At 35.9% G+C, this 25,961-nt stretch overlaps 1 protein-coding gene across 1 annotated transcript in view; it reads right to left on the reverse strand.

Annotated features, from left to right (window-relative positions):
- The window catches only part of LOC142340423 (uncharacterized), a 464,952-nt gene that overhangs the window by 29,106 nt on the left and 409,885 nt on the right, over positions 1-25,961 (reverse strand). Inside the window, exon 17 of the mRNA XM_075390999.1 lies at positions 1,103-1,267. Within this exon, the coding sequence (XP_075247114.1) occupies positions 1,103-1,267 (165 nt within the window). The remainder of the gene's footprint in view (positions 1-1,102; positions 1,268-25,961) is intronic.

The following is a 25,961-nucleotide window of genomic DNA, read 5'->3' on the forward strand; positions in this document are numbered from 1 at the left end:
TACTCAAAGCCGATTTTGCTGCTAAACATTCTCATTATTAATCCAGCTTTAAGCTTGGAAAAGACACATTTTTCAAACTTGAAAAACTAGCAAATATTAATTGCTTTTAAGTCGTCATAAACAATAGAAATACAGCAAAACATTAACATACTTATATTTCTTATAGCATTGAACCCATTAAAACTACTATGGACCTCAGTCAAAAAGCATTTCCATGAAAAAATACGAAATTTGATTTAAAAAAACGGAGGAACCTTGCATCATTCTGGGCTCAACTTCTGAAATAGACAGCTTCACCTTCATTTTAGACATTTCCAGCAACTTCGCCACAACAAGCGCTTCAATGACTCCTAAAGGCCCCTTAGAACTCCAAATCAACTTCAAAAGTCTGGAAAGGTGATCAGATCAACACAATCCAAATTCTTTGGATTGCAAAAAAAACCGCAATAATAGCTGGCTGAGAATATGAAGTTTAAGACTCTGTTCAGGTGAACTCTATTGACCTTCATTTAGTGAATGTTTTTACTTGATCAATGAATGCAGAAGTCAGCATCAAAAGAAATAAATCGCAGAATGCCGAAGTCGCAACCCCCTAGTCAAGTCAGACCACCAAGGCCAACGATGAAAAAGTTCGATTAAAAAATGAGATTCTGATATAAAATTATATCCTTATTTCCAAATCAAACTTCAAGCACTAATGTCGCTCAAGTAATATAGATTTGAAATATATAGCCTGGGCGAGCTCTGATGAAATCAATAAGCGTTCCCATTTAATTAAGATTTAAAAAGTGAGCGCACAGACATTTTTGGAGTGAGTTTTCATGTATGCTCAAAAAATTTAGCACAGAAAAAACCCATACAGATTCCAAACACAAAAACATCACGCACTTCAGCTGGAGAATGGCAGAAGTCATCAAAAGAAGTCATTGAGACCAACCGTACAAGTGATATAGCTAGGCTCAGCTTCCTGCTTTGCAGTAATCAAAGCAAAGCTAAATACGCATAATCGTTTCTTGCAATGATTCAACGCACCAAACTGCAACATATTCAGATGCATACAAATTCTCAACTGCTTCTCAAAAATCATGACGACAAAGCTTACCAAGCAAGGCCATTCTGTAGATGTGTGAGAAGAGATCGAATGCAGATGTTGGTATAGTCTCGTCAGGCGACTGTCTTCTTAGGATGAAGACGACTTCTGTCTGACAATGGTGCTCCAACCCATCCGATATGAACACGAAACACTCCTCATTCAAACAACAGCTCACTGAAACGCAAGTAAAAACATAACCCACTAACGTCGGAAGAATTTCGCCCGAGCGACTAGTGGAAGCTCCGATCTATTGAAGCCTGCATCAGTGGGGGCTTCAAATTCAGCAAGGGGCTTCAAATGATGTCATCAGAGGTTATTATATACCATTATGATGATATAAATTGAACAAAATGACACCAATTTCTGCACATTTTGCCATTAACTTTTGCTATGAAACTACTACCACTTGAATTCAATATCTTAAAATTGCGAATGAGAGAAATTAAGATCACGACCAGAAGTCAAAACGGTCAGGTGGTGGAGTAGGTAGGTTGAGGAGGTAGATATGTAGGTAGGTGTGGGGTAGATTGTGTAGATGGGAGGGGAGGGGGGTTATTGTGTGTAGGTAGGTAGGTAGGTGTGGGCGTCTTTAGTTCCAATAGGGAGTGGGACTGTTATGGTTAAGTTAAACTTCTCAAAGTAACCTTTCGACCTTCACCGTTCCTTATTACTATATATAAGTAACTAAGTTAAAGTCCAATGTTCGAAAACATAAGTCAACGTTCTTAAACAGAAGCTAGTGTTCGAATGCAGACAGGTTCAAGTCATGAACAAACTCGGTGGAATAAGTTGACGGGTAGGCTGTTGCTTGAAGAGGGAGGACGGACTGTTATGGCAAGAAAACTTTGTAGTATGACCTATCGACCTTGAATAACACCAGTAAATCCTAATTACTATATACTAGAAACTAGGCTACCGTTAAAGTCCAATGTTCAAATAATAGAAGTCATGGTTCGAATACAAACGATTCAAAGTTCAAGTCATGAACTAACTTGCTCTAGCTAAAAAACCGACAGTAGAAAAGCGGAAAATAATCCCAGCGTTGTGCAATATAATCCCAAAACTAACCATATCCAAATCAAGAAATCAATAAAAAGAATTAACAGAAAAATTAATTCCTTTATAAACTCTTTATAAATGAAGATATAACTTTTAGTTTAGGGGTGTAGATAGGTTGTACTTTGGGTCATCGCGTGTGGGAGCTTTGGATTGGGGATGGTGGAAGCCCACCTTAGGTGGACGCCGGGTTTGTAGGATAAGTAGGCTTAGGGAAAGGTTGGGAGACGTAGTGGATGGTAGGGGGCTTGGTGGTGGTCGAGGGCGGGGGGGGGGGGGGTTGGTTGCTAGCGGCATGGTGATAGGTGAATATCCGGAAAATTGAATAAACTAATGACTTGAAAATGAACATTTTCCAGCAAAGTCAAACTATGATAGTTAACAAAGCACAATTAACAAAAGAAATCTTTTTCCGAAATACACACACACTACGCGTCTTCAGAATTGTTAACCCAAATCATTATTTAGATTCATTTATGCCTAAGTGAACGATGAGAATTGCCATTTATGTGCCTAAATGATAAAAACAAAAAAGAAACAAAAATGGGCCAGAATATACAACATATATTTTTGAAACATTTTGTTTCAATTAGTTATACCCTTTCAATATCACGTGATTCTATTATATATCTTCTGTTATGTCTCTTTAATGTGCCACTGAGAATTCATTAATGAGATTTAGAAATAGGAAAACATAGAAGAAACAGGCAAAACTCCAAAAAAGATCACTGATATTTTTTAACAGTGGGTCTTAGTCATATAAATCATTGATTTTCATTCAATTAACACAAAAATTGAACCATTGTATAATCGAATCTAAATTAAAAGTTTCTGACACCAATAGTTCAGAGAATCGGGAGATAAAACAGAAAAAAGGAATTCAAATTGAGGTACGTGAAAAAAATTGCTTTCGAAATCCAAAACCAATTTTTCACGCCACTTGAAACAATTTATTTCAGCTAATTTACTTCTCATTGTCGTCAATAAGTCAAAAAAGTTAGATGTCTAAAAGAACATTACCGGAATCCATTCTAAGTAGAAAACTTCCCAATTTAACTAACATAATGAAACTCCTGCTCATTTATACGGAACATTGCAAAAACTAACAGAAAAATTAACAAAGGAAAATTATCAGACAACAAAAACTGATAGAGCATCTGATATAAATTTCTCTTAAAGTTGAAACTCGAAAACAACTATAGGCAAAAGACCTTGAGAAACGTTTACTCTTTATTTCTTAAATCAAAAACAAACATAACCGACAGATTGCTGGAAAATAGCCGCCGTTGACGCGCTTGATGCATATCGAGATTGAAACAGAAAAAAGACAAAAAAAGACAAATTGACTGAATTTTTTTTCTGTTTTTTTTTCAGTGTCAACAAGTGTTCTAATTTGACGTGAAGTTTCGGTTAGATTCTAACACTATACTTAATTCAGCTTCTAAACTGAAAGCTAATAAGCTTAATACCGATATCAGCTAGCAAACACTCTAATGAACTTTAATAACCTAACTCTCAATGACTTAATGAGCGGGTTTTATCGGTTTATCTCGTCTCTTTTGATTTTTATCTTTTGACTTCCACCTTTGCATTCACCACATTGCGTAATTAAATTCGTGAAAGAATTTAAAATCGATTCAGTTGAAACAGTGAGTGAAGTAAGTCAGAATTCAAACGTGAAAATCGTGACATATGTAAAACGAAAAACGTGATCAAAAGGTAAAGCGAATTTAAAAAAAAGGAGAGCGCTTAAATAATAGACGTTTGAGGCTGACGGCGGCTATTATTTAATAGAAAATCCAACAATACATAAAGAGAAAACCGAATGAAGTGAAAGGAAATGACGTAAAATGTCGAAAAAAAGTCGGAAGAAGAACGTCAACAACAATATTTTATTTAGAGAGAAACAAAGAAAGGGAAAGGAAATGAAGGACAATAAAAATATTCTCAACAAAATTCTCAAACGAAATTATCCACAAATGATAAATGCTATTTCCGAGCCATTAATTTGAAAATGATTACTTTATTCTGCTCGCGCATTTACCATTCCAACATATTGCACAAGAGCAAAATTAGAAAAATGAATTATTATTTATTATTACAGTGAAAAGTGCTTTGTAAAAGCTTGAGTGGCACCTTTTGGGAAGAATACACATAGAATAGCTATTATAGTTTCAACAGGAAAAACCAGAGCGAGAAGCACAAAATCAGAATAAATAAGCAGAAGAGGAAAATTGTCCTAAATACTAAATTATCTTTAACAAAAACATCTCAAATTCAAATTAATTAAATTGAGAGGCGGCAAATACAACTGGAACAATTAATTTTAACAAAAGAACTCCCGATATGCCATGGATACGATTAGAAACCGATAAAAAGCTTGGAACCTGTCAAGATGGTAATATTAGCTCAAAATTGAATCCTAAAATGTATTATTTGCTTCCTATGGCCAAAAAAGCCTTGGAAAATCAGCACGTGATTAAAATTGCTCGCTTAGCGAAACTGATTTTACACCTACTTTTCTCACTCTCTCAAATATTCGATGGTAACAGAAAGCCGTTCTTTCCTCCCTGTTCTTCAGCGATTTGATCTAGATACGTAATTTTCACCATCTCATTTCATGTTTTGAAAACTCAAAATTACCGATCAAAAAAATAAACGCTCCACCAATACTCTTTGAGTCGTAAACAAGACAGCGCACCAAATACAACCCGAATTAATTGGATAGTAAAAAAAGGTGAGCGACTATATAATAGCTGTTGAGAGGCTGACAGCAGATAATTGCAATTCTAGTGTAAATGGTCAAAAAAGCAAGTATGTTACAACTTACTTAGTGCCTGAAAAATTTATTGGTGTTATAAACAACGGACCACAAATAAGCACATCATTGCTTAGAATTTTAAATTTTGAAATTTAGGCTTTTGCAGTTGCTAACAGTCCAGTTTGCAGGATTTCAAATACATCACCTTTTTTACAATTTCAAAACTCTCTGCTGCACATAAAATTAATTACCGATGTAAATCCAACTAGGCCTTTAAATTGATAAACAGTTCATTTATCTTGACTAAAATTTAATAGACACGCCAAACATTTCTGAATATGTCTTCAGTTCGATTGCACCAAATGCTTGTCCAAAATACTAAATTATCTTTAACAAAAACATCTCAAATTCAAATTAATTAAATTGAGAGGCGGCAAATACAACTGGAACAATTAATTTTAACAAAAGAACTCCCGATATGCCATGGATACGATTAGAAACCGATAAAAAGCTTCGAACCTGTCAAGATGGTAATATTAGCGCAAAATTGAATTCTAAAATGTATTATTTGCTTCCTATGGCCAAAAAAGCCTTGAAAATTCAGCACGTGATTAAAATTGCTCGCTTAGCGAAACTGATTTTACACCTACTTTTCTCACTCTCTCAAATATTCGATGGTAACAGAAAGCCGTTCTTTCCTCCCTGTTCTTCAGCGATTTGATCTAGATACGTAATTTTCACCATCTCATTTCATGTTTTGAAAACTCAAAATTACCGATCAAAAAAAATAAACGCTCCACCAATACTCTTTGAGTCGTAAACAAGACAGCGCACCAAATACAACCCGAATTATTTGGTTACTATATAATAGCTGTTGAGAGGCTGACAGCAGATAATTGCAATTCTAGTGTAAATGGTCAAAAAAGCAAGTATGTTACAACTTACTTAGTGCCTGAAAAATTTATTGGTGTTATAAATAACGGACCACAAATAAGCACATCATTGCTTAGAATTTTAAATTTTGAAATTTAGGCTTTTGCAGTTGCTAACAGTCCAGTTTGCAGGATTTCAAATACATCACCTTTTTTACAATTTCAAAACTCTCTGCTGCACATAAACTTAATTACCGATGTAAATCCAACTAGGCCTTTAAATTGATCAACAGTTCATTTATCTTGACTAAAATTTAATAGACACGCCAAACATTTCCGAATATGTCTTCAGTTCGATTGCATCAAATGCTTGTCCAGTATTTTTAGTTGAATAATACCTTAATAACTTTAAACACTGAGTACTTTCTTGAAACTTGAGCAAACTTACATTTTTCTGCCCCAAACACCATTACTATTTTAGATATTTGAGACCAACATCTGTCAATGAAATAATTGAAGTTCAAACAAAAACAAATGCTTTGAAAATACCACATGTTGTTAAAAAAACAATTCTATTTACGCCTATTTTTCTCGCCCTTTCTCCCTCAAAGATGCGACGTGAACAGAAAACTATTCTTTTTTGTGCGCTCTCGAGCAACTTCTTCGCTCTAAGAAAACGCTCTACAAATACTCCTCGGAGTCGCAAAAACTAAGAACGCCATGAGTCGTCTCTGTCCAGAAACAACCATCTCAAATTAACTTGTAACTACAACAGCAACCAAAAAAACAAAAACATTATGTCAAAAACAAACATTAGTACAAAAAACATTGATCTTCTCACAGAGCAATGGTCAAGCCTTGTCCGGCTCCCAATCTTCTCCATTTTTTCTAAATAGTTAACGTACCCGGCAGATTGCCGGAAAATAGCCGCCGTTGATTCCCATAACTCTATTGGGATTGAAAGAAAAGAAAATATCAACAAAAATTGATTTTTGTATGAAAAACATTTTTAAGTGCGATTTATTTTGATGTCATTTCGTAAATGAACATATTCCTGTCTCTCAGTGAGAGGCCACAGGGTCTAGTATCAATACCAATAAGCATCATAAATAGTAACTAAAACTTATGAAAACAAATATCAAGAACCGGGAATCTAAAAATGGGCTTTATGGGTTTATCACGTTTCTATTTCTGACTTTGATTTTTTAATACCGACTCTCTTCATTTTGAATTGCTTTGCTGAGCAGCTGCTGTTTAATGAACTGTGAGCAGAATGACAGAAGAGTGAAACTAGCCTAGAGAAGTCAAAAAGATTTCACGCAAAATGTCGAAAAAGCGGCAAAATGGGTAAAGCGGAAAAAAAGCGGGACAAAGTAAAAAAAAAATAGGAGCACTATAATAGCCGGCTGAGAAAATGAGGGCGGCTATTAACAAGATTAATCAACCTTCTGTCAAAAAGTTTGACAAAGTAAAAAAAATAGGAGCACTGTAATAGCCGGCTGAGAAAATGAGGGCGGCTATTAACAAGATTAATCAACCTTCTGTCAAAAAACTGATCATTCGTTTAGTGAAAAATGGTGTGAGCAATAGGTTTCCTTCAATTCCTAATGAATGCAATAAAACAAAAAATCACTAAGAGAGCTCAAAAATTTGTCCAAAATAGCCGAAAAACATCAAAGATTCCATAAAACCACGATTAATTACAAAAATATTTAAAAATATCTGATTATTCTTAAATTATTATTAAAGGCCTATATAAACCAGTGAACCAAAAATACACTTAGAGAAAAAACCTGATTGAAAAAGCCGCACGTTAATAACATACCTGGCAGATTGCCGGAAAATAGCCGCCGTTAATTCCAATAAGCATGATTGGGATTGAAAGAATAGAAGATATTGGAAAAAAAAGATTTTTGTACAAAAAAATTTTTTAAGTCCAATTTATTTTGAAGGCATTTCGTAGTTGAACATAACGTACTTCTGTTTCTTAGAGAGGGGCTACAGGGGCTACTATCAATACCAATAAGCATTAGAGATGGTAACTAAGACTTATAGGAACGACGTTCAAATAGCTCATCTAAAATTGGGCTTTATGGGTTTATCCCGTTTCTACTTCTGACTTTGATTTTTTTATACAGACTCTCTTCATTTTGAATTGCTTTGCTGAGCAGCTGCTGTTTAAACGAACTGTGAGCAGAATGACAGAAGAAGGAAACTAGCCTAGAGAAGTCAAAAAGATTTCACGCAAAATATCGAAAAAGCGGCAAAATGGGTAAAGCGAAAAAAAAGTTTGACGATGTAAAAAAAATAGGAGCGATAAAATAGCCGGCTGAGAAGATGAGGGCGGCTATTAACAAGATTAATCAACCTTCAGTCATTTTTCTAAGCAATAACATGTTAAGCACCAAAAAACTGATCATTTATTAAGTGAAAAATGGTGTGAGCAATAGGTTTCCTTCAATTCCTAATGAATGCAATAAAACAAAAATTGCTAAAAGAGATCAAAAATTTGTCCAAAATTGCCGAAAAACATCAAAGATTCCATAAAACTACGACTAATTACAAAAATATTTAAAAATATCTGATTACTCTAATTTATTATTAAAGGCCTATATAAACCAGTAAACCAAAAATACACTTAAAGAAAAAAACCTGATTGAAAAAGCCGCACGTTAATCACATACAGGGCAGATTGCCGGAAAATAGCCGCCGTTGATTCCAATAAGCATGATTGGGATTGAAAGAATAGAAGATATTGGGAAAAAAAAGATTTTTGTACAAAAACATTTTTTAGGTCAGATTTATTTTGATGGCATTTCGTAGTTGAACATAACGTATTTCTGTTTCTTAGAGAGAAGCTACAGGGGCTACTATTAATACCAATAAGCATTAGAGATGGTAACTAAGACTTATAGGAACGACGTTCAAGTAGCGGGCATCTAAAATTGGGCTTTATGGGTTTATCCCGTTTCTCTTTCTGACTTCAATTTTTTATACTGACTCTGTTCATTTTGAAGTGCTTTGCTGAGCAACTGATGTTGGAAATCACTTTTAGCAGAATGAGAGAAGAGAGAAACTAGCCTAGAGAAGTCAAACATACCCGGCAGATTGCCGGAAAATAGCCGCCGTTGATTCCAATGAGCATGATCTGGATTGAACGAATAGAATATATTGAAAAAGAAGAGATTTTTGTACAAAAATATTTTTTAAGTCCGATTTATTTTGATGGCATATCGTAGTTGAACATACTTCTGTTTCTTAATGAGAGGCTACAGGGGCCACTATCAACACCATTAAGCATTAGAGGTGGTAACTAAGACTTATAGGAACGACGTTCAAATAGCGGGCATCTAAAATTGGGCTTTATGGGTTTATCCCGTTTCTATTTCTGACTTCAATTTTTTTTACCGACTTTGTTCATTTTGAATTGCTTTGCTTAGCAACTGATGTTCAAATTCACTTTTAGCAGAATGAGAGAAGAGAGAAACTAGCCTAGAGAAGTCAAAAAGATTTCACGCAAAATGTCGAAAAAGCGGCAAAATGGTAAAGCGAAAAAAAGTTTGACGAAGTAAAAAAAAAATAGGAGCGCTAAAATAGCCGGCTGAGAAGATGAGGGCGGCTATTAAGCAAATAACATTTGAAGGCTTCGATCTTTTTCAAAGTTTCCGCATTGTCAAAAACAAGTATGAACAAAAGTCCACTCTCTTTATGCCCCACGCTCCAATTTCGTTGAACTCAAACCACTCCAAATCGCCTCACGCGTTTCATCACCTTCCTCAAAAACCACTCCAAGTTCATTGAAAAACGACTCTAATACTTCTCTTCAAGTCGTAAAAACTTAAAATCTTCGGGGGATAAAAACCTCAAAAAACTAACACTCCTTTTGGAGTCACAAAAAAGCCGGCAAATTGCCGGGAAATAGCCGCCGGTGACGCACTTCGGGATTGAAACAGAAAAAGAGAAAAGAAGAGAAATTGACAGAATTTTTTTCCTAAGGCTGACGGCGGCTATTAACAAGATGATACCAATAAAAGTCTCGCAGTCACTACGAGGCTACTAAAAAAGCACTTCGCATGAATGCTTGCCGAGGGTGCAACTAAAAATTCACATAACTTTCAACAATGCTTTCACTGCGCTGCTCAAGAGCACTCTTCAGGTGAGGTATAAACGACAAACCAATAATTTCACTCCACTCTTCTTCAATTCTGTTGAGCACTCTCAAATTTTTCACGCGTTTAATTTCCTGCCTCAAAAGTCACGCAAATACAACTTATTTAAAAAGGACACTTCTTTAATACTCTTCTTCGAGTCGTAAATGGATTGGATTGTATAGAAAACTGTAGAATATCAGTACTTCTCTTCGAGTCCTAAAAGAGTACTCGGCAGATTGCTGGAAAATAGCCGCCATTGATATGAATTGACCCAGGTTAGATTGAAAGGAAAGAACATTTAAAAAAATGTTTAATAAATATTTTTAAGTGCGCGTTAATCTGATTGGATTTCGTAGAGACACACTCCTGTTAACTCATGAGAGGATACAGCTAGATAACAATACCAAAAAACGCCAGAGATTGTGACTGAGACTTAGAAGAAATAAGTTTAAAAGGCATCTAAAATTGGGCTTCATGGGTATATCCCCTTTATATTTTTGATTTCGTGTTTCGATACTAACGCTGATTATTTTAGACTGCATTGCTGAGCAACTGAAAGGGTAAAGCGAAAAAAAAGTTTGACGATGTAAAAAAAATAGGAGCGATAAAATAGCCGGCTGAGAAGATGAGGGCGGCTATTAACAAGATTAATCAACCTTCAGTCATTTTTCTAAGCAATAACATGTTAAGCACCAAAAAACTGATCATTTATTAAGTGAAAAATGGTGTGAGCAATAGGTTTCCTTCAATTCCTAATGAATGCAATAAAACAAAAATTGCTAAAAGAGATCAAAAATTTGTCCAAAATTGCCGAAAAACATCAAAGATTCCATAAAACTACGACTAATTACAAAAATATTTAAAAATATCTGATTACTCTAAATTATTATTAAAGGCCTATATAAACCAGTAAACCAAAAATACACTTAAAGAAAAAAACCTGATTGAAAAAGCCGCACGTTAATCACATACCGGGCAGATTGCCGGAAAATAGCCGCCGTTGATTCCAATAAGCATGATTGGGATTGAAAGAATAGAAGACATTGGAAAAAAAAAAGATTTTTGTACAAAAACATTTTTTAGGTCAGATTTATTTTGATGGCATTTCGTAGTTGAATATAACGTATTTCTGTTTCTTAGAGAGAAGCTACAGGGGCTACTATTAATACCAATAAGCATTAGAGATGGTAACTAAGACTTATAGGAACGACGTTCAAGTAGCGGGCATCTAAAATTGGGCTTTATGGGTTTATCCCGTTTCTCCTTCTGACTTCAATTTTTTATACTGACTCTGTTCATTTTGAAGTGCTTTGCTGAGCAACTGATGTTCGAAATCACTTTTAGCAGAATGAGAGAAGAGAGAAACTAGCCTAGAGAAGTCAAACATACCCGGCAGATTGCCGGAAAATAGCCGCCGTTGATTCCAATGAGCATGATCTGGATTGAACGAATAGAATATATTGAAAAAGAAGAGATTTTTGTACAAAAATATTTTTTAAGTCCGATTTATTTTGATGGCATATCGTAGTTGAACATACTTCTGTTTCTTAATGAGAGGCTACAGGGGCCACTATCAACACCAATAAGCATTAGAGGTGGTAACTAAGACTTATAGGAACGACGTTCAAATAGCGGGCATCTAAAATTGGGCTTTATGGGTTTATCCCGTTTCTATTTCTGACTTCAATTTTTTATACCGACTCTGTTCATTTTGAATTGCTTTGCTTAGCAACTGATGTTCAAATTCACTTTTAGCAGAATGAGAGAAGAGAGAAACTAGCCTAGAGAAGTCAAAAAGATTTCACGCAAAATGTCGAAAAAGCGGCAAAATGGTAAAGCGAAAAAAAGTTTGACGAAGTAAAAAAAAATACGAGCGCAATAATAGCCGGCTGAGAAGATGAGGGCGGCTATTAAAAAGATATCATGCAAAAAGTTGAAAAAGCGGCAAAATGAGTTAAAGCGAAACATTTTTTTATTCGACGAAGTAAAAAAATAGGAGCGCTAAAATAGCCGGCTGAGAAGATGAGGGCGGCTATTAAGCAAATAACATTTGAAGGCTTCGATCTTTTTCAAAGTTTCCGCATTGTCAAAAACAAGTATGAACAAAAGTCCACTCTCTTTATGCCCCACGCTCCAATTTCGTTGAACTTAAACCACTCCAAATCGCCTCACGCGTTTCATCACCTTCCTCAAAAACCACTCCAAGTTCATTGAAAAACGACTCTAATACTTCTCTTCAAGTCGTAAAAACTTAAAATCTTCGGGGGGTAAAAACCTCAAAAAACTAATACTCCTTTTGGAGTCACAAAAAAGCCGGCAAATTGCCGGGAAACAGCCGCCGGTGACGCACTTCGGGATTGAAACAGAAAAAGAGAAAAGAAGAGAAATTGACAGAATTTTTTTCCTAAGGCTGACAGCGGCTATTAACAAGATGATACCAATAAAAGTCTCGCAGTCACTACGAGGCTACTAAAAAAGCACTTCGCATGAATGCTTGCCGAGGGTGCAACTAAAAATTCACATAACTTTCAACAATGCTTTCACTGCGCTGCTCAAGAGCACTCTTCAGGTGAGGTATAAACGACAAACCAATAATTTCACTCCACTCTTCTTCAATTCTGTTGAGCACTCTCAAATTTTTCACGCGTTTAATTTCCTGCCTCAAAAGTCACGCAAATACAACTTATTTAAAAAGGACACTTCTTTAATACTCTTCTTCGAGTCGTAAATGGATTGGATTGTATAGAAAACTGTAGAATATCAGTACTTCTCTTCGAGTCCTAAAAGAGTACTCGGCAGATTGCTGGAAAATAGCCGCCATTGATATAAATTGACCCAGGTTAGATTGAAAGGAAAGAAAATTTAAAAAAATGTTTAATAAATATTTTTAAGTGCGCGTTAATCTGATTGGATTTCGTAGAGACACACTCCTGTTAACTCAAGAGAGGATACAGCTAGATAACAATACCAAAAAACGCCAGAGATTGTGACTGAGACTTAGAAGAAATAAGTTTAAAAGGCATCTAAAATTGGGCTTCAAGGGTATATCCCCTTTATATTTTTGATTTCGTGTTTCGATACTAACGCTGATTATTTTAGACTGCATTGCTGAGCAACTGCTGTTTAAAAGCACTTTGATCAGAATGAGCGAAGACGGAAACTAGAGAAGAGAATTTCATGCAAAATGTCGAAAAAGCGGCAGTGAGTTAAGGTGAAACAATTTATTTAACGAAGTAAAAAATACATTTTTCATTGACAAGAACAAAATACTAAAACCTGAAGGACCGGGAAACTTCTTTGAAAATCATTTGTTAATAAATACCGATAAAAATTAAAAACGTGAAAAATTAGCTCTCAAAAACTGTTCATATACCGTTTTCTAACTCCACTAAAGAATTGGAAAAAAAACACTCGCAAAAACCGCTCGCTTTTTTTTACTCAACTTCCTGTTTTGGCGTGATCAAAATCACCACTTCAACTTGACTTTAAAAATCATGGAAATGTCTGAAGAGATCTTAAAAAACAGCCGGAAGAATTCCGGAAACGACTCGAAGTATAAAACCGACCACCCTCACTGACCTGATGCACGTATATACCTAAGTGTGATATGTGCGAAAGTTATATGTCAAATTAACCTAATTGATTAAACCAAAAATTCTTGAAACAATAACAGGGAAATTTATGATAACATTAACTGACAAAAATTGAAAAAGGGTCTGATAAAATTCGCCTGACAGAAAACAATCGGTTCAAAAGAAAAACCAAGGAAAGGGAAAGTTGATGAAGGACAATCAAAAACATAACCGACCAAACGTCGGAAGAATTGCTCTCGAAACGACTAGTGGGAGCTCTAATCAATTACAGCCTGCTTCAGTCGAGGGGGGGGAGAGGGAGGGAAGGGGAGCCTAAATTTCAATAGTGGGCTTCAAATAACCACATTAGAGGTTAACATAACCACTATTTTCATGGGGGCTATAATGGGAAAGACCCAGATTTAAAGTGAAAAATGGCACCAGTTTCGGCGCACTTTTCCTTTGACTTTTAGTATTAAATTGTAAACAATTGAGTTCAGCTGCTTGAAACTGTGATTTAGAGAGAATTTTAGATCACGCGGAACTCAAAAAGTCAAGGGCGTAAAAGTCACTCGAAAAGTCAAAACGGTCAAGCAAAAAATTTGCACGAAAAAACATAGCCGGTAGTATACCGGAAAAGAATCGAATTGTCGTGCATTATAATCTCTAACCTAACCTTACCGAAATCAAAACATCAAAATAGACAAAAGAAAAAAACAAAAGTAGCCCAACAAACCACATTAGTGTTTGAGAAATGCCGCCAATTTTTTAGGTGCGGGGAGCTAGGTGGGGTTGGTGGGTAGATAGGTTGTGGAGGTGGGTAGTGCTGGGGTAGTTGGGGGGAGGGGGTAGTTAGGTGAAGGGAGGGGATAGTTTGGGGGTAGGGGTAGTTGGGGGGGGGGAGGGGTAGGTAGGTGGGGTTAGCTAGACTTAGGGAGGGGGTAGGGGTAGGTGGGGGGTAAGTTGAGGGGGGAGGGGGTGCGGGGCCGTGGAAGGAGGTGTTGGTGGGGGTATATAGGTGGTGGGGGGGGGGGGGGGTTGTGCGGTGTAGTTTAAATAATTTGGGGTGACTTATATAGGAACAGAAAATCTCAAAATGACCTCTTCACCTTGAACATTACCAGCAGTTCCTAACTACTATACATTACAAACGAAGGTACTGTTACCGAAATCAAAACATCAAAATAGACAAAAAAAAACAAAAGTAGCCCAACAAACCACATTGAAGAGTTTTAAAAATGCCGACAATTTTAAAGGTGCGGGGGGGGGAGCTAGGTGGGGTGGATGGGTAGATAGGTTGGGGAAGTAGTGCTGGGGTAGTTTTTTTCTGGGGGGTAGTTAGGTGAAGGGAGGAGGTAGTTTGGGGGTAGGGCTAGGTGGGGGGGGGGGGGGGGTAAGTTGGGGCTGGGGGTAGGTAGGCGGGTGGGTAGAAAGGTTGGGGAGGTGGGAAGTTGGGGGGGGGGGTGTAGCTAGGTGAAGGGAGGGGGTAGAGGTAGGTGGGGTAAGTGGGGGGGGGGTGCGTGGGGCGGGGGGGGTGTAGGTAAAAAATCTCGAAATGACCTCATCACCTTGAACATTACCAGCAGTTCCTAATTACTATACATTAGAAACGAAGCTACTGTTAAAGTCCAATGTTCGAAAACAGAAGTCAACAATCAAAAACGGAGGTAAATGCTCGGACAGAAAGAAGTCAAAATTCAAGTCATGAACAAACTTGCTTTCTGCCAAAAAAAAACCTGTAGAAACTCAATACTCTTCGAGTCGTAAAAAGACCAACACGTTTACAATAATTGCTATGAACTTCGTTCAAGAGCAATTAAAAATTCTCTACAAAACGAACAAAGCCGGCAGATTGCCGGAATAGCTGCGAAGGAATAGACCTGCGTGCCATATAATAGAAATAGAGACAGACACAGATCTAACTTGAAAAAAAAATCGACGCCGCTCAGAAAACTAGGCTAAAAAACATTCAGCGATGAATTAATAAAGCTTGTTAAAATTCATTCCACAGAATCCTTTTATTAGGGACCTTTACTGCACATATGAGTTCCTTAGACCTTAAACAAATTCAAATTAAACTTAAGTTTTAAAGTCCAAAAGTCATTTTATTGAGTGAGGTAAGTCACGTATGATCAAAATCTAATCACGCAAATAACCTAAAAACTTTCGCTAAAGCGAGTGAGAAATGACGTCACACGCGCAATGCCGTTAGTGAGAGGAAGAAGTCATTTAGAAAATTTGACTTTTTCAGCTTTGCTGCGTGAACAAATGTAAAACGAAAAAAGAGCGTCAGACGACGAAACAAAAAAACATAGCAGGACAAGTCCTGACGTACAATTCAAAGAATTTTCATTGACTAAAAAGAAAAACTAGACCAAGAATGGACTATGACTGAATTGAGAAAACCATTTAAAAAAAATAAGATAAAAAAAAACAGGAAAAAAACAGAAAATCTATGTCAAAATGCCGCATGTGAACAAAAAACCACTAGCGAGAAATGAAAATTCAATTCAAATAAAAAACTAGGCGTAGAATGAGCTGTGAATGGATTGGGAAAACCATTTATAAAAAAATCCGATCCAAAAAATCGAAAAAACAGTAAAAATCAGAGTGAAATTGCCGCATGTGAACAAAAAACCACTACCGAGAAATCGAATTTTTGTTCAAACACCATTTTCTCACTCTACTTTAAAACTAGAGCAAAAAAAATTCACGCCGCAAAACCACTCGCTTTTTCGCTCCATTTCCTGTTTCGGCGTGACCAAAATCATCACTCCAATTTGACTTCAAAAATCATGAAAATGTGTGAACAGATCTTGAAAAAAAAGACAGCGCCCCAATACAATTCAAATTCTTTGAATTGTAAAAAACCAAGAGCACCGCAATATAGCTACGCTCAGCTTACAGCTTCGCAGCTATAATAAAAACGCAACTTACCAACCCTCATTCGTCGAAAAATTACGTCTTTTGCAAATTGAGTCACCCATCCAATACTTCACCCATCCAATACTTCGAGAAAAATTAAACGCAAGAGTTTAAAAAAAGCAAGAAAAAACTGGAAAAACTGAAAAATTGATCAAGTAAAAAACTACGGTGAGAACCATAAAACTCGATGAAATAGACAAACAAAGTTAAAAGAGACATAATTGGTAAATATTTGCTCAACTTGCCCAATTTTCTTCAACAAAAAACTCAAAATTAAAATCAATCAAATTGAGGGACAACCAGAAGTGCTAGAACAATTGAGTTCAACGACAAAACTTCCCAAATACTATCAAAGATTAAGAATACAGAAAATGCTGAAAAAGCTAAAAACAAGGCAAAATGGTAAGAAAAATAGCTCAATATTCACACCAAACTTGTTAACTTCACTTCAGATTGCCAAAAAATGTTTCCAAACGAACTGATACCAGTTTACGAAAATGATAGAATCACCCTTGACTGAAAAGGTTAAAACTAGAAAAACTGCTTTCACAAAGGCGCAGCACCTGACGAAACACTCACCTGCTTAATGAAAATTTTTCACACCTACTTTCCTCGCTCTCTCTCTCTAATAATCGACAGGAACAGTAAACTAATCTCTTCTCTCGCCCATTTGACCTAAACACTTTGCATTAACGCTTTTCACTGGCTGTTTCTTTGAGTCGTAAAAAAGACCGCTGCAATACAATTCAAATTCGCTGAATTGTAAAACAAAATAGCCGGCAGATTGCCGAAACAGACCTACGAGATGTATAATATAGATAGCATCAGCTACAGAATTGAGCTGATGCAGCTGTGAACCTTTTTAAAGACTAACATAGCCGGCAGATTGCCGGAAAATAGCCGCGATAGACGCTTGTGGCCTACCATGAATTGAAACAACTAAAGAAATAAGATCGACAGATCGACCACCAGCTTTTTAATAGACCACTAGACTTTTTGGGTTAGATTCGGACTGCCATTTTTATGAGACACACTTGCTCTGCAAGGAAAAAGCCCTAATGGAGCTTTATCAAAATTAACATTCGATATTAAAACTCAAGACACTATTACTCAGGAATTAGGGCATAATAATTTGGCACTAATTAGATGCACACTATTGGCCTTCAATTAGTAAATGTTCATAAAAATTAAAGTTCCATAAGTGAGTTCAAAAGTCATTTTTTGAGTGAGGTAAGTCACGCAATTGACCTAAAAGCAGAAATAACGTCACGAACACAAATTTTAACTGCAAAGCAGTAGAAGTCAATGAAGTCATGGAAAAAAGTCATCTCCAAGAAGACAGGTCGCAAGAATCAACGAATGAGCCGACGAATTGAAAAATGTCACCAATAAGAGCCGCTATCGGTTCGCGGCTATTAAAAATGTTTTCAAACTAAAAAATTTTCCTAAAAAAATCAAATTCATTTTAGTTTTGGTCGCAAAGCTTTGTTATTAACATTGATTATATGGGAGTGCAATAATGACCTTTAAAGGGGTTAGAGTGATCTCAAGTGACCTCACGCAGATGAAAAACACGTGACCTCACGCAGATCATAGCAGTGAAAAAACAGCATGAAGGCATCTAAACCGAAAAAGAGCGTCAGACGAAAGAAAAACCAGACCAACAAGAACCAATATAGCTACGCTCAGCTTGCAGCTATCAAAAAGTAGGAGCGCTATAATAGCCGGCTGAGAAGATGAAGGCGGCTATTAAAAGTCTGTAGGAAATCAATAATGTTCTCTTAAGGTAAAATAAAGACAATTTTTTAAAATGCTTGCTCCAAACTTCGTTAGAGAGCAACTAAAAATGTTCACAATCGAACTGCACTACGAAGGCAGATGACTAACTAATAGAACGGCAAACAGCAACGGAGAAGATTCCTCACTCAGATTTTCATTTAGAAGACTTTTGGTAGCACAGCTGGCAGATTGCCGGAACACAGTCGTTGTTGATGCGCTTGATACACATCGGGATTGAAAGAGAAAACGAAGAGATAAATTGACAATTTTTTTTTCTTTTTTCACTGTCAAAAAATGTTCTGATTCGGCGTGCAGTTTACTTAAGTCAGCTTCAAAACTGAAAGCTAATAAGCTTAAAACCAATATCAGCTAGCAAACACAATGAACTTTGATAACCTAATTCTCAATGACATAATTACCGGGCTTTATTGGTTTATCCCGTCTCATTTGATTTAGCTATTTTGACCTTGATTGTATTCACAATCTTGTGTAATTCATTGAGTGAATGGATTTCCGTTCAGTTGAAACAGTGAGTGAGTCCTGACGTACAATTCAAAGAACTTTCATTGACTAAACAAAAAACTAGACACAGAACGGACCGAGTGAACTGGTAAAACCATTCCTAAAAAATCAGATTAAAAAAACAAAAACAGAACAAAATCAATGTCCAAATGCCGCTAGCGAGAACAGAAAATCACTAGCGGGAAGTGTAATTTTGATTCTAACAAAAATTTAGGCCTGGAATGAACTATGAATGGATTGGGAAAACCATTTGAAAAAAATTCGATCCAAAGAATTGAAAAAAAAGTGAAAATGCCGAATGTGAACAAAAAACACCACTAGAAAGCGAATTTTTGTTCAAACACCGTTTTCTCACTCTTTTTTAAAATTAGAGCAAAAACATTGCAAGGCGCAAAACCACTTGTTTTTCGCTCCATTTTCTGTTTCGGCGTGACCAAAATCACTACTCCAATTTGACTTCAAAAATCATGAAAACGTGTGAAAAGATCTTAAAACGTAGCCGGAAGAATTCCGGAAACAACTCAGAGAGTCGTCTTCGTGGCCAAATTAATAAGTCAAAAATGAAGATAGCCCACAAAATCAACTGAAATAAAAAATTCCATTACATCTTTACATAAAACCAGCAAAATTTTTAATAAGCAGCTGAAAAATCAAAGTACACGAGCAGCAACAATCAAGCCATGTTAGGCTCCCAAAACTTTATTTTGGAAGGAAAAATTGAATACTGCAAGAAATGGACAAAAATTGCAATAAAATTTATCAATTTCCGTAAGTTCTCTCAATTGAAACAATATTTTACAATACAAAAACAGTAATTAATAAGGAAACTAAATTAACATGGTCAATTCAACCATTAAAAATGGTTGTCGCTTCAAATCACAATGAACGCGATAAAAGAACGATGACCCAAAATTAATCAAATCGAAGTTAATCATGAAAAACACTAAAGAGATAGAACAATATTCAAATACAAAAATTCGTATGCTACCAAAACCAAGCCCTAAGATTATTCGCAGAAAATGGGTGTTGTACAAAATTGGTAAAAGTGAGGCTAACAAAACCTCAGTGCCATATGTTAAAAAAAATAAATTGAAATCGAAAAAACTTTTAAAAATTCAAAGAAAAAAGACAAAAATTATAAGTTCAAATCGATAAATTTCAATTTAATAACGACAGCGCGAAAAAATGTAGGTCTTAGAAGAATTTTAGAAAGTAACTTGCTAGAATGCGGAGAAAACATACATTGTAAAAAAGATTTCAAAAAAGCTAATTCGCAATTTCTGAAAAATCAAAAAACTAAATTGAAATTGGAAACTAATTAAAAATCGAAATGAATGTATTGGGGTAAAAAAACATGGAATGTATTGGGGTAAAAACAAACATTTGCTATTAGGCAATTGAGGCTTAAGAAAATTACATGGCAATCCATCTGTCTCAGTAAGAAAAGGAAACAGCTCAATTACGAAACAGTAAAACAATTTAAAAAAAATGTTCAAAATTTGGCAAATATTTTCACCGACCTCCAAAGAGTTATGACCAAAATCAATTAGCAACAAAACGAAACCAAAAAACAACGATGGTGCACCAAAAGACTTTTTATGGTAAATAAACTGAAAGTACAAACAAAAAACTTTGACAAAAACCGCCAATATCGGATTAGTATGTGTACAATTTTATAAAACAAAAACACCTCACGTGAAAAAGAGGCATCCAATTCTGGATTTATCAAAAAGACGTTGATATAATTACAAATTTGGTGTTAAAAAGTCTGCTCAAAGAGCCAAAAATGATTAAATTAATGAAAAAAACCAAAAATTGAAAACAAAAATAGAGAAATATGGGGCAATTTGGCACTTGAAACGTATTTTTAAGCTCTGAAAAACATTGTGATATCGATTTCAGATGGTTGCATCTTCATGCGGCATCAATCAAAATTTACTTCCACAAAAAACCAAGTTACAATTTTAAAAATTTGATCCAATTGGACGAAAACACGGCTTAAACTGTCATCTATATGCGCCAATCCCTAAATAACCCTTTTTAAAGTCAAAAAGTCATTCACTGAACGCAGCGCAATAACAAAAAACTTCTCTCGCTCACATAAAGTTAATTCACACGGCAATTTTACTCACTTTCACTATTAGGTCAAAACGCTGCCTGAACAAATAGTACTTCCTGTAAAAAAAACTAAAGAAAACCAATACTCCTCTTCGAGTCTTAAAAAGACAGCGCCCCAATACAATTCAAATTCTTTTAATTGTAAAAAGGAGAGCGCCTAAATGATAGCGGTTTGAGAGGCTGACGGCGGCTATTAAAAAGAGGAAACAGTAGCAATAATCAGGAAACACTCACAATCACATATTTTGACGTTGACGTGCAGATTCGTTTCCAATTTGAAGCGGACGGCCGGCTTTGAGGCATCTAAACAAATCAGGTTGACAAAAATTTTTAGGGGGTCTATTTAAGTGACTGCAAAAAGCTCCAAAAAAATTGCACAGACAGTTTAATGCTAATGGAACGATATCGATTAAATTAATCAAATTAAAAACGGATCCACTGCAAACGTTTTAGTAACTTATATGCACAAAATTGCTCATCTGTACTAACTTTCACATCGCTGAGTGATCAGACAACTGCGTTGACTCTCGTCTTTGTTTAGTGTCAATTGCCTCATAAATTCCTGATCAACGTCATTATCATCGCACACGACAGGAGGCAGGGGTTGGGCAACACCCATTGGATTCACAGAATCATACAATGAACCTAACAGTGTCTCTCTAATCTTACGTCTGACTATTGCTCCTGGCCTCGTTTCAACGATCTCAACTGAAACCCACAACAGGCGTTATTTGAGATAAAGATTGACATTTAAGAGTGTGGTTTACTGGCAGTAATAATGTTCACGAAACACTTTTTCCTCATGTTAAAGAATACCTCATTCTGTGAAAGCATCAGGGTTCCCAAAAGAATGCGACTAGGAGAGACCTTATTTGTCAATATTTTTTACTTGCTTCATTACAACTGTGGCCAATAATTTTTTTGGACAAGAAGTCTCGGTTCGCATTCAGGTTTGCACTGAACACGACACGCATTCGGGCAAAAATTTTTGCATTAATTTTTGACAATATTGACTTCCTGATCACCCTGACCCAAACACTAAGGATGTCAAGTAAGAAAGGACAGAACTAACGTTCATCTTGACAATCCTCATCGGACTCAAATCCCTCCAAAAGATTTCCCTCAGAGTCGAATGCTTGTCTTTGTTGCTGTTGTTGCTGTCTGTTCATTAACTGCTGCTGCCTGGTCAGTGCACGCGCTCCCCGCGACACCGTCTTCCGAATTATGTCATACCTATGGAAAGCAATCATATATGGTTCAAATTTATCTCCACTTGGTGATAACTAAATGCATGTAATTTCGTATAAGTAAGTTTAAACTGGGTAAACAATTACAAACAGAAAAAAGATAGAATTCAACAAACAAAGTTTCTTTTAGCTTTTCAAAATGTTTAAAAATCAGTAGTTTTTTTCAAAAGAAATATTGTTTTCGCAAGCTTTAATTGCCAAAGTTCCCAGAATTCTAGAACTTAAATTTTAGACTCACGATCGCGTTGGGCCCAGAGACGCCATATTAAAATCGGCGGGGAAAAGTTAGAAGAGTTCGAGGACATTCAGACTAATAAACTAATTATCTGCTACCGTATCACAAAAATATTGGTTGACCAAAAACATTACCAGCAGATCACCTGAAAAGTGCCACCGTTGACCAACTGACCGACGTTCAGACAGAAACAGTAACGAGAATAAAACGAAATATAACCGGCAGATTGTCGGAAAATAGCCGCGATAGACGCTTGTGGCCTAGCATGAATTGAAACAACTAAAGAAATAAGATTGACAGATCGACCACCAGCTTTTTAATAGACCGCTAGACTTTTTGGGTTAGATTCGGACTGTCATTTTTATGAGACGCATAGGAAAAAGCCATAATAGAGTTTTTTCAAAATTAATATTCGAAATCAAAATCTCAAGACCCTATTACTCAGGAATTAGGGCATATAAGTTTGGCACTACTTAGATGCGCACTATTAACCTTTAATTAACCTTAAATGTTCATAAAATTTAAAGTTCCATAAGTGAGTTCAGAAGTCATCTTTTTGAGTGAGGTAAGTCACGCAATTGACCTAAAAGCAGAAACGACGTCACGAACGCAAATTTTAACTGAAAAGAAGAAGTCACTGAAGTCATTGAAAAAGTCAATTCCAAGAAGTCAGGGTAATACGAAACAAAACTCTGTTAGACGGTAAAAAATTAGGAGCGCAATAATAGCCGCCTGGAATTGCTGATGCGGCTATTAAAAATTAATGATTGCCCAAACAGTGCCAGCAGATCCCCGGAAAATGGCCGCCGGTGACCAGCTGACCGACGCTCAAATTGAAAGCGTTGCGAGAAAAAAAGCGGAAAATTGACGATAGCAGTGAAAAAACAGCATGAAGGCATCAACCAAAATTGCTCTGCGGCGTGAAAAAAATCTAAACCGAAAAAGAGCGTCAGACGAAAGAAAAACCAGACCAACAAGAACCAATATAGCTACGCTCAGCTTGCAGCTATCAAAAAGTAGGAGCGCTATAATAGCCGGCTGAGAAGATTAAGGCGGCTATTAAAAGTCTGTAGAAAAGCAATACTGTTCTCCTCAAGTAAAATAAAGACAATTTTTTAAAATGCTTGCTCCAAACTTCGTTAGAGAGCAACTAAAAATGTTCACAATCGAACTGCACTACAAAGGCAGATGACTAACTAATAGAACGGCAAACAGCAACGGAGAAGATTCCTCACTCAGATTTTCATTTAGAAGACTTTTGGTAGCACAGCTGGCAGATTGCCGGAACACAGCCGTTGTTGATGCGCTTGATGCACATCGCGATTGAAAGAGAAAAAGAAGAGATAAATTGACAAAATTTTTTTCTATTTTTTTCAGTGTCAAAAAGTGTTCTGATTCGGCGTGCAGTTTATTTAAGTCAGCTTCAAAACTGAAAGCTAATAAGCTTAAAACCAATATCAGCTAGCAAACACAATGAACTTCGATATCCAAATTCTCAATGACATAATTACCGGGCTTTATTGGTTTATCACGTCTCTTTTGATTTTGCTATTTTGACCTTGACTGTATTCACAATCTTGTGTAATTCATTGAGTGAATGGATTTCCGTTCAGTTGAAACAGTTGAAACAGTGAGTGAGTCCTGACGTACAATTCAAAGAATTTTCATTGACTAAACAAAAAAACTAGACACAGAACGGACCGAGTGAATTGGGAAAACCATTCCTAAAAAATCAGATTAAAAAAACAAAAACAAAACAAAATCAATGTCCAAATGCCGCTAGCGAGAACAGAAAATCACTAGCGGGAAGTGTAATTTTGATTCTAACAAAAAACTAGACCTAAAATGGACTATTAGTGAATTGGGAAAACCATTTCCAAAAAAAACCAGATCAAAAAATTTTAAAAAAAACAAAAATCAAAGTCAAATAGCCGCATGTGAACAAAAAAACACTAGCGAGAAGAGATATTCGTTTCAAACCAAGAACTAGGCTTAGAATGAATAATGAATAAATTGGGAAAACCATATACAAAAAAAATCCGATCCAAAAAAATCGAAAAACAGTAAATATCACAGTGAAATTGCCGAATGTGAACAAAAAAAACCACTAGAGAAAGCGAATTTTTGTTCAAACACCGTTTTCTCACTCTTTTTGAAAATTAGAGCAAAAACATTGCAATGCGCAAAACCACTTGCTTTTTTGATCCATTTCCTGTTTCGGCGTGACCAAAATCACTACTCCAATTTGACTTCAAAAATCATGAAAACGTGTGAACAGATCTTAAAACAAAGCCGGAAGAATTCCGGAAACAACTCAGCGAGTCGTCTTCGTGGCCGAATTACATTTAAATTAACTGGTTCCTACTATAGTGACTACTACAACAATTCAAAGAATCAGACGTCTAAAAAATAAATCGAAAATGAAGATAGCCCACAAAATCAACTGAACTAAAAAATTCCATTACATCTTTACATAAAACCAGCAAAATTTTTAATAAGCAGCTGAAAAATCAAAGTACACGAGCAGCAACAATCAAGCCATTTTAGGCTCCCAAAACTTTATTTAGGAAGGAAAATTTGAATACTGCAAGAAATGGACAAAAATTGCAATAAAATTTATCAATTTCCGTAAGTTCTCTCAATTGAAACAATATTTTACTATACAAAAACAGTAATTAATAAGGAAACTAAATAAACATGGTCAATTCAACCATTAAAAATGGTTGTCGCTTCAAATCACAATGAACGGAAAAAAAACAACGAGGACCCAAAATTAATCAAATCGAAGTTAATCATGAAAAACACTAAAGAGATAGAACAATATTCAAATACAAAAATTCGCATGCTACCAAAACCAAGCCCTAAGATTATTCGCAGAAAATGAATGTTGTACAAAATTGGTAAATGAGAAGATGAAGGCGGCTATTAAAAGTCTGTAGGAAATCAATAATGTTCTCTTAAGGTAAAATAAAGACAATTTTTTAAAATGCTTGCTCCAAACTTCGTTAGAGAGCAACTAAAAATGTTCACAATCCAACTGCACTACGAAGGCAGATGACTAACTAATAGAACGGCAAACAGCAACGGAGAAGATTCCTCACTCAGATTTTCATTTAGAAGACTTTTGGTAGCACAGCTGGCAGATTGCCGGAACACAGCCGTTGTTGATGCGCTTGATGCACATCGGGATTGAAAGAGAAAAAGAAGAGATAAATTGACAAAATTTTTTTCTATTTTTTTCAGTGTCAAAAAGTGTTCTGATTCGGCGTGCAGTTTACTTAAGTCAGCTTCAAAACTGAAAGCTAATAAGCTTAAAACCAATATCAGCTAGCAAACACAATGAACTTCGATAACCAAATTCTCAATGACAATTACCGGGCTTTATTGGTTTATCACGTCTCTTTTGATTTTATTCCTTGACTGTATTCACAATCTTGTGTAATTCATTGAGTGAATGGATTTCCGTTCAGTTGAAACAGTGAGTGAGTCCTGACGTACATTTCAAAGAATTTTCATTGACTAAACAAAAAAACTAGACACAGAACGGACCGAGTGAATTGGGAAAACCATTCCTAAAAAATCAGATTAAAAAAACAAAAACAAAACAAAATCAATGTCCAAATGCCGCTA

Source organism: Convolutriloba macropyga, chromosome 5 (assembly GCF_964194025.1).
Source record: "Convolutriloba macropyga chromosome 5, txConMacr16.3, whole genome shotgun sequence".
In the NCBI taxonomy this organism is placed as follows: Eukaryota; Metazoa; Xenacoelomorpha; order Acoela; family Convolutidae; genus Convolutriloba; species Convolutriloba macropyga.